General features: G+C 44.6%; 1 protein-coding gene across 1 annotated transcript in view; it reads left to right on the top strand.

Annotated features, from left to right (window-relative positions):
- Positions 1–9,590, top strand: part of LOC101988201 (complement C5-like) — a 101,889-nt gene that overhangs the window by 76,416 nt on the left and 15,883 nt on the right. Inside the window, exons 29-33 of the mRNA XM_005345998.1 lie at positions 784–989; positions 2,622–2,774; positions 6,127–6,189; positions 7,541–7,622; positions 8,491–8,548. Of these exons, the coding sequence (XP_005346055.1) occupies positions 784–989; positions 2,622–2,774; positions 6,127–6,189; positions 7,541–7,622; positions 8,491–8,548 (562 nt within the window). The remainder of the gene's footprint in view (positions 1–783; positions 990–2,621; positions 2,775–6,126; positions 6,190–7,540; positions 7,623–8,490; positions 8,549–9,590) is intronic.

Raw genomic sequence — 9,590 nt, forward strand, 5'->3', positions numbered from 1 at the left:
GCATCTGTCAGTCAGCCGTCTGTGCTCTCCGGCATCTGTCAGCCGTCTGTGCTCTCTGGCATCTGTCAGCCGCCTGTGCTCTCCGGCATCTGTCAGCCGCCTGTGCTCTCCGGCGTCTGTCAGTCAGCCGCCTGTGCTCTCCAGCGTCTGTCAGCCATCTGTGCTCTCCGGTGAGTGTGCCTTCCTACAATGGAGACAAGGGCACTGTATCGTGGGATCTCATTTTCTCTTAGCTACATTGATGAAGTCTGAATAAAAAAAGAAAGAAAGAAAAAGGAAAGAAAAGACACGACTGCTAGTGGGTATGGTGGGGGAGAAACTGAAAACATCAGGAAGAGCATAGCCTGAAGCAGGGACATCTAGGAGGGTCCAGAGTGGACAGGACCAGACTGAGCTGGGCCATGTGGAGTGGGGAGGGAAAGGGAGAAAGGGGAACCAAGTGTCGTAGCAGGAGGCCAAAGGTACAAAAGGGAAGGTAACCAAAATGTCTTGATTCTGTGAGGAAGAGCCTCTGGGGGAAGGGCAGCCCGAGGCTCTTCCTCATAGCTCAGGGCAGAGGGTGGAGTATACCAGTCCTACACTGAGGGATGCTGGGAGAATCTGGTGACCTGGTCTGCTTTGACATGTGAAATAGGCACCTCAGCCACTTGTTCCAGGTTTGAAACTTACCAAGGTTCTGACAAAGACAACTTGTAGAGGTAAGAAGGCCATCACACACCTGCGAGGATTACGTCAAGTTCGTTCTTTTGCTTCTTCTATTAATGAACGTAATGTTGCCCTCAGGTGATCCACCCATATACCGTTTCTGGAAAGATACTCACCAAAGTGCAGATAGCCCAGGACCCAACAGTGGCACAGCAGGTATGGTGGAAACCACAGCCTATGCTTTGCTTACCTGCCTGAACCTGAAGGAGACATACTATGTCAACCCAATCATCAAGTGGCTGTCGGAAGAGCAGAGGTATGGAGGCGGCTTTTATTCCACCCAGGTAATGTGTGTCCGCTTCATCTGTGCATGCTTCCCACACCACAGTTTCCACACTCCTTCTGGCCTCCATGACCATAGGTACAGAGTCATCCTGGAGATGATCTGTCCTGGTGACTTCATTATTCAGAAGCGGACATGAGCCTACAGGGGTTTATTCAAGGAGCCAAGTCAGCACCCATGTTTCCTGACTTTATGCCCAGGGTGCTTCTTTCATTGTCTTTAAAGACCATGGAAGGCTGGTAGGTTACCAGCAATTACATCACATCCTGTTTGATAAGTAGTGGTTACCATGGAAGCAAAGGTACCAACTATTCCTCTCCTGCATGATGTTTAGCTGCCTTTCAACCATACCTGATGTTGTTACCATTGTTATACAGTTGGATAAAACACATTCATGTATTGCATAGCAATGTTTTGGTCAATATCAGACCATAAATATAATCGTGATTCATAAAATTGTAGTAGAACTGAAAACTTCTTATTGCTTACTACTAGATTGGTGGCTATCATAATGATGCATATAACACATTACATGCCTGTGCAGATGAGAGCAAACCTGTTGCACTGCCAGTCATAAAAAATTAATAATTAGTAATTATACCTATAATATAATTATATATATTATAATTATAATATATAGACATTTATGATTTTATAGTTTATAATTAATATAAATGTATAGCTCATGTTTCTCAAGAATGGAAAGACCAAGATTGAGGGGCCATAATTTGGCAAGGACATCTTTGCTGTATCCTCCCATGAAAGACAAAGAGAAAGAAAAAGTTGGGAGAGAAGAAAGGAGAAAGGGGGAGAGGAAGGGGAGAGAAGAGGGCCAATTCATTCTTTTATAAGGATAGTGACATTAATCTACTTGTGAGGATGGCGCTCATGACCTTCATACCTCCCACGAGATCCTACCCCACCCCACATTGCCACATTGGACGTTAAGTTTCCACTATGTGAACTGAAGGACAGCAAGGAAGACGTGGATCCTTGTACTCTCCGTGAATCTTATATTATAGTGGGGAAGAAGCAATCAAGTAACTGTAAATAAAAATATTATGAAGTGCCGGGCGATGGTGGTGCACGCCTTTAATCCCAGCACTCGGGAGGCAGAGGCAGGTGGATCTCTGTGAGTTCGAGACCAGCCTGGTCTACAGAGCGAGTTCCAGGACAGGTTCCAAAGCCACAGAGAAACCCTGTCTCGAAAAACCAAAAAAAAATATTATGAAGTGAAAGCTATCAAGGGCAAGAGATGAACATTAAAACTCTCACAAAGGGATAGTTTGCGGCCTCATTGTGGGGGTGTTTAAACTGAGACTAAAGGGTGAGAGAGGCGATCCTAAAACATCAGAGGCGGTTTTCAGAGTGACCCGCCTGGGGATGTATGCGCAGAGTATGTAGAGAGCCCAGACCTGAGACCAAGCTTTCTTCCAGTCCCCGATGAAAACAATGTCTTTCCTAGCGAGAGAATGATCAGCCTTAGCCCTCCACAATGGGCCCCTCGGCCTCTCCACTCAGTCAGCTGCGATTTCACCTCCAGACAGTGCTGCCTGTCCGGAGCGGGTCAGTTTGTAAACTGAGCACACATAAATAAACTAAATGCGCTTTCTGCCTTGCTGACTGTTGACAGGATACCATTAACGCCATCGAGGGCCTGACAGAATATTCACTCCTGGCTAAACAGCTTCATTTGAATATGGATATCAATGTCTCCTACAAGCACAAAGGGGATTTCTACCGTTATAAGGTGACGGAAAAGAATTTCCTCGGGCGGCCAGTGGAGGTAATTGAAATATTTTGCAGTCAGATGGGGGAATTTAAGTCGTCTCTCGCATCCTTGCTGTACGTGTGCTTTTAGTCTCTATGCAAACATGCACTGAGTGGTGGCCAGCGGCATGTAAGCAGGGTGCCTATCACATCACAGGCACCAGTGATTCATGAGGAAGAGCAGCGAACGCATGTCATACAGAGGGGCCTCCGGGTCCAGGCTGGCAGAAGTTGTACGTAGCAGAGGGGTTAATATGTCCACATGTATGAACTAAACCTGGAAGAATCAGAGAGGGGTAGCCAGATGGAGAAAAGGGAAGGACATTTGTCATATGTAACAGTACCCACAAAAATGCCATTGCAGAGATGTGAAGGACAAGTTTGGGTGCCTACTATGGGTCCCTTTGCCTTGGGTCATGCTCACAGACTGTGACTAACTTGGACTTAGATCTCTAGACTCCTCGTCCCGGGTCTGTTTCCAAGGCTAGATTTTTATTTTAAAGGGAAAACTCTTAATAGGTTCTGAAAATTTCCCAAAGAAAAGGATACATTAGGCAAAGTATATTCTTTATTATTATTGCTGCCAATCTACATAGGCGAATGCACCTTTTTCTTTTTTTAAGATTTATTTATTTATTAAGCATACAATGTACTGCTGGCAAGGAAGGCACCAGGTCTCATTACAGATGGTTGTGAGCCACCATGTGGTTGCTGGGAATTGAACTCGGGACCTCTGGAAGAGCAGCCAGTGCTCTTACCCTCTGAGCCATCTCTCCAGCCTGAATGCACCTTTTTCTAATTATCATGTGTGAATTTAGTGCATTTAAGACATAATACTCCCCACTGTCTACGTAGCCTACAGAGCCACACTTATGAAAGTAAATACATATGAGAAAAAGCAAAAATCACAAACCAGTGATAATATAACAATATATATATAACAATGATAATATAATATAATAATGATAATATAATATAATAATAAATACATGGCCCTATATCTATGCCAATAATTAGTGATGCAAACATTTCAAATACAAGTCTGATTTCCCAACCTATTTTGATTAAAAAAAAATATCTGGCAGCAGGGCTGTAGGCACTGGGCATGGCTTTTTCAGTCGTACCAGTCACATGATATATGCGCATGCTTCTCATCCTCTGGGTCTCTGGAGGTGGCTGTGCTGTGACCCCTAGGTGGGGGATCGCTTTTGTCCCAGGGAACATTTAGGAATCATCAGAGACACTTGCTCTGAGTCTACGCTCTAAGGAGGAGCCGTGGGTCCGAGCGGCATAGGGCTGTGTCCTTTTTCCCTTTCCTGGGCTGTGGTAAAGCACCCGACACAAACTACTCAGTTCTGGGGCACAGTCCGTAGCCGTGGGAGATAAAGGAGGCAGGAGCTGTAAGCGGCTACTGATGTTTAAGGTCCAGTGAGTGATGTTCGTGAAGCTAGCACGGTCCAGTTTTACGCCCAAAGAATGGCTTCGCCCACAGCAGGCAGACCTTCCTGTATAAATTAACATAATTAAGACACTGCCCTACAGACGTGCTCAGAGGCCAACCCAAAGCAGAAAGTCCTTCCTTGAGACACTCTGCCTGGGTGATGCTAATTGTGTTGAGCTGACGATGAAAAGGAACCGTCACAGCCTACTTCCGGTGGGCAGCATGACTTCTCTCCTGAGGAGATGTGATGTGAAGGGCCTTTGCCATCTTAAAATAACACAACCTCGCCGTGAGTGCTGCTTCCACGGGAAGCCTGGGCTGCTGCCAGCCAGCTTGGAATTCCCTGCCACAGCTTTTCCTAGAAGGTGCCCTGTGAAGCAATGTGTGAGGTTGATGACTAAGCATGGACACTCTAGTTTAAATGCAGCTGTATCTGGCCTTCGTGGCCGCTGCTAAGCATGGTACTCCGAGAGAAAGAGGAACAGATGAGGTACAGCATTTCCCAGATTCGTTCACCATAAAAACTCAAGCACTCCTTCCCTAAGTAACTGCACTGCATCCTGTGGGGACAATAAAGGAAATGACCTATTTCCCTCCATTTACTAAGATTCGAAGTATAGATTGACGAACTCGAAGGTGCACTAAGCCCCCTTTGCACGGGTATGCTAGGCAAAGAGAACCGGATGCTGCAAGTGTGGAGGGAAGGGAAGCTAGCTGAGTCATCAGTGTTGATCAAAATCATCTCTTCAATAATGTCCCCAAACTATGGAGTCTGTGAGGGAGGAGGGCTGCTTAGCTGAATCGGCTAAGCAGAGTAGGAAGGAGAACAACAAAGAAGGATGTGTAGCGGGATTAAGTGGAGTGGCCAGAGACTTAGGGGAGCGTTCTGGAGGCCAGGAGTGAGGAACCTGGATTTAAATTAGCACAGGCCAGCGAGAAATGGGAAGATGAACCATCAAGAGTGGAGGAGAGGGAAAAGGGGGAAGTGGTAGAGGATCAAAGACATTATGTGGCCACTTCAGAGCTTTGCATTTGATGTTTATGAAAGCCGTCCACAGCTGGGCAGTGGTGGTGCATGCCTTTAATCCTAGAGGCAGGGGGATCTCTGTGTTGGAGGCCAGCCTGGTCTATAGATTGAGTTCCAGGACAGCCAGGGCTACACAGAAAAACACTGTCTTGAAAAACAACAAGAAAAAAAAAAAGAAAGGAAGGGAGAGAAGGAGGGAGGGAGGGAGGGAGGGGAGAGAGGCAGGTGGATCTCTGAGTTTGAGGCCAGCATGGTTCACAAGAGCTAGTTCCAAGACAGCCAGGGCTGTTGCAGAGAGAAACTCTGTCTCCAAAAAAAGAAAGAAAGAAAGAAAGAAAGAAAGAAAGAAAGAAAGAAAGAAAGAAAGAAAGAAAGAAAGAAAGAGAAAAAAGGAAGAAAGGAGGGAGAGGGAGGGAGAAAGAAAGAAAGAAAGAAAGAAAGAAAGAAAGAAAGAAAGAAAGAAAGAGAGAAAGAAAGGAAGGAAAACAATCCCCATTGGCACATGAGATGCTAAGTCCTGAACTAGGTAGGCTCCAAAAGGAATTTGTTCACTTGAAAAAGGAAATAAATATCTACTTTGTACAATGAATATATATGTATGTATGTGTATATATACATATAATTAATGAATATCTAGTCTACATAGAATATATTTTTGTAGATGACTCCTGATATGTTACTTTGGTTGGCTTGCTAATTAGGACATGCTGTTTAGACATGAAAGGAGGGGTGGAAGGGACCCCAACATCTTTTAGTGCCTGCTGCGTTCGATTCTCCAATGTCATTCATTGAATTTCATAAGAACCAAGAGAGAGGCTGTCAGGTCTCCCCCTCTTTTCTTTACTCTTCTGCCCTCTATCAAATGATGAGTGAAATCTTGCTTTCTCTCTCCACCCCCAGGTACCTCTCAATGATGACCTCATCATCACCACAGGATATAGCAATGGCTTGGCAACAGTACATGTGAGTATCTGACTAGTGCCAAGGAACACTGCTGTTGGCAGAGGTTTCTTTCCTGCCTGGTCCTGCAGCTGTTCAGTTCCAAAGAAACACACAGAGGTCTATATTAATCATAAACTAGTTGGCCTATTAGCTCAGACTTCTTATTAACTCTTACATCCTACATTAACCCATAATTTTTCTCTGTGTTAGCCATGTGGCTTGGTACCTTTTATCAGTGAGGCGTTCTCATCTTGTTTTTTCTGTGTCTGGGTGAAGACTGCAGACTGAGTCTTTTCTCTTCCCAGAATTCTCCTCTTCTCATTGCCCTGCCTATACTTCCTGTCTGGCTACTGGCCAATCAGCATTTTATTAAAGCAATACAAGTGACAGGGTACAAGAGCATTGTTCCACAGCATCTGTTACAAAAAAAAAATACTTTGATGCAAAGTCATAGGAATATGACTTGGCTCACCATGATAAAGTGGAGTTTGTTTATCTAGTTCTGTCTTGCTGTCCTGACTGTCCTCACAGTTGATTTTGGATAATAACTAGTGGTCCTTGTATGCATAACCTCTGTATTTGTGAAAATTTTTGTATATATTACATATAGTCGTGCAACTGCATCGTGATACTTCTGCCAACCACTGACTATATATATTATAGTCTCATAAGGCTGCAACAGTGAGTGATATCATAGCTATCTTAGTTTGAGTATGATGTTCACACAATTAAAAAGTTGCCCGATGAATCGTTTCTTAGAAAATGTCCCCATTGTTACATGGTACACAGATTTATAAATTTTACAGTAGCATTTGAGCTCATGGGGCTCATATGTGATTTGTGTGGTTCATAGCATCTCTGTATATGATCACACAGTCTGCATTTCCTGAGTAGAAATTCTCTCTGTTGGTGTTTTGATAATTTGTCACCTTTAACACATTTACAAGGACTGTACACGGTGGCACAGAGGAAAACTGGCTCTTTATATTTCCCACAATCCTAGTTGCTGTTGGTATATCTATTTCTGGCAAACACTCGTCCAGACACATTTACAGGGAGTTGCTTGCCTTGATAGCGTATGGAGCTGGGAGAACTCTTCTCAGGCTAGCTAAGATTATGGTAAGATGTTAAACTGTATGGGCTAAGGAGCAGGTGCCTGGGGAGTCCATCTCCAGATTTGACTATATGGGATCCAGGTGAACACTGTGCTTGGCCAAAAGTTATCATTTAGTGTTTTCTGATTCTTTGTGTTTGCACGGTAGAGTTATGGACCATCTGTGCCATTTCCTCTCCTCTCAGCTAGAGCACGGCGTAATGCCTTCTCATTTTTCCATTTAATAAGGAATCTTCTTGTTTCCATATCCCAACATAGGTAAAAACTGTGGTTCACAAAACTAGTGTCTCTGAGGAATTCTGCAGCTTTCACTTGAAAATTGATACCCAAGACATTGACGGTAAGATGCCCTGTGTGCTCTGTATTTTAGCTACACTTTGAAAATGTCAGGTGGAGAGCACCCTGATTAGGAACGTAAGCCTGTGAAAAGAAGATTGTTAATCTAGCTATTGAGTAGGTAGGCATCCAAGTACGCATTCCTACTGTTTGTTACAATAGATGCAACTTAAATAACTGTTACAAACTAGTATCAAGTGATACAGCAGCTAACTTGAATGTATTCAATGTTGCTGCCTTAGTATTGGTTACTTCTAAAGAATCTAACAAGTTGTAAGGCTTAAAATGGAATATTCCTTTGGATTTCTACTGCCTTGTGTGTGAGGGTTCTATTCCAAGAAACCCCCTCTTCCCACAGGTTTCTTAGAACCATACTCATTTTCCCTCCCTCGTCTTTGCTCTCTCTCTAGAACCTATGGTCTTTAAAAAAAATGTGCCCCCCTTCTTTAAGCACGCAACCTTCTTGAACCCCTGCTAGTTTGTTGGCATTTCCATGTCCAAAGTCAAGTCCACCTGGATGTTCCTGTCCTCCTGACCCTTGCCTCAAGGCCACAATAGGCCTGTTCCTTCAGGAAATTCTACACCCACAGATGCAGCCCTCCATCTTTCCAGACCCCCAGGCACACTACTGAGGCCCTCTTACCTCCTTCAGCAGTGAGATATTTGAGAGCAGAGGACATCTCCAGTGACAGCGGCACCCACTGTTGTCAGTAGCTTTACAATCTCCAGATTTTAAAATCTCCCAGATCACAAATCATTTTTAGTTGTTCTTTGCGACTTTCTCATAACAACTCCGCCCAAACACTCTCCAAAACAAGAAAAGGCAGCATACTTTCTATTTTGTGACTCGTTTGTGTTTGTCTGTGTGCCAGCCTCCAGCTACCCCAGCAGCGGTGACTCCGGACACAAGCACGTGGTAGCATGTGCCAGGTGAGCCCATTGCACAAGGTGGAGTGGAGGTTTCCAAGGTCTGGCTTTCACTGCGGTACTTCAATGCCTCCTAACATTTCCGAGGATGCTCAGGTGTTCATTCATTTGTTTCTAGTATTTTATTTTGTTTTGTTTTGTTTGTTTGTTGTAGAGATCCTCCTGCCTCTGCCTCCCGAGTGCTGGGATTAAAGGCATGTGTCACCACCGCCTGGCCATTTGTTCATTTTTTAAATGCGGAGTACAGCAAGAATTCTTGAACAGCTTCTTATTCTGGAGGGCAGCTCTGGGTTTGCTCATATCTTGTCATCCCTCCTGGGTTTCTGTCTTTTTCTGACTCCGATAGTACAATGACCTTTGTTGTTCTTCCAAAATGGCAGAAGTGTAGTATCAGGAAGCTTCTCAGACATGGCTCCTATTATGAGGCAATAAGGGTGGGGAGGGGGTGTAACTGGGAATCACATTTACCTGCAAAACCTCTGACCCTCAAAACCTCTGGCCCTTAAAGCCAGCTGCTCTCCGCCCAGGCTGTCCTCTCAGGTCAGACACTTCAGAAACACCAAGGCTCAGGCCCCATCTAATGCAGCCCAAGTTGAGACTCTTGCTATCAAACCACCTGCTGGCAAAACCCTCAAACGGCCGCTATATTAGTTTCTTGTTGCCGCTGGCAGAATTATGGCTCACTCTGTTTGGGTTCTGTCACCATCAATCACTTCCTTCTCTGATTTGCCTTCTTCTTGCTTGTATAAACTGTCTTTCCAGTACAGTGAGTGCCTCCAAATATCCCAGACACCCCATCTTGAATCAAATCACATTGCCATGTGACATCACAGGTTCAGATTAGGACGTGAGAATCTTTGGAGATCAAAGAGTCTGCTCACCACAGCTTTCTTCCTAGTGTGTGTATAAAGTGTGTGCTGCTCACCATGGCCTCCTTCCTAGTGTGTGTGTAAAGTGTGCACTGCTCACCATGGCCTCCTTCCTAGTGTGTGTGTGTAAAGTATGTACTGCTCACCATGGCCTCCTTCCTAGTGTATATATAAAG

The sequence above is a fragment of the Microtus ochrogaster genome, chromosome 4 (genome assembly GCF_000317375.1).
Source record: "Microtus ochrogaster isolate Prairie Vole_2 chromosome 4, MicOch1.0, whole genome shotgun sequence".
Taxonomy (NCBI): Eukaryota; Metazoa; Chordata; class Mammalia; order Rodentia; family Cricetidae; genus Microtus; species Microtus ochrogaster.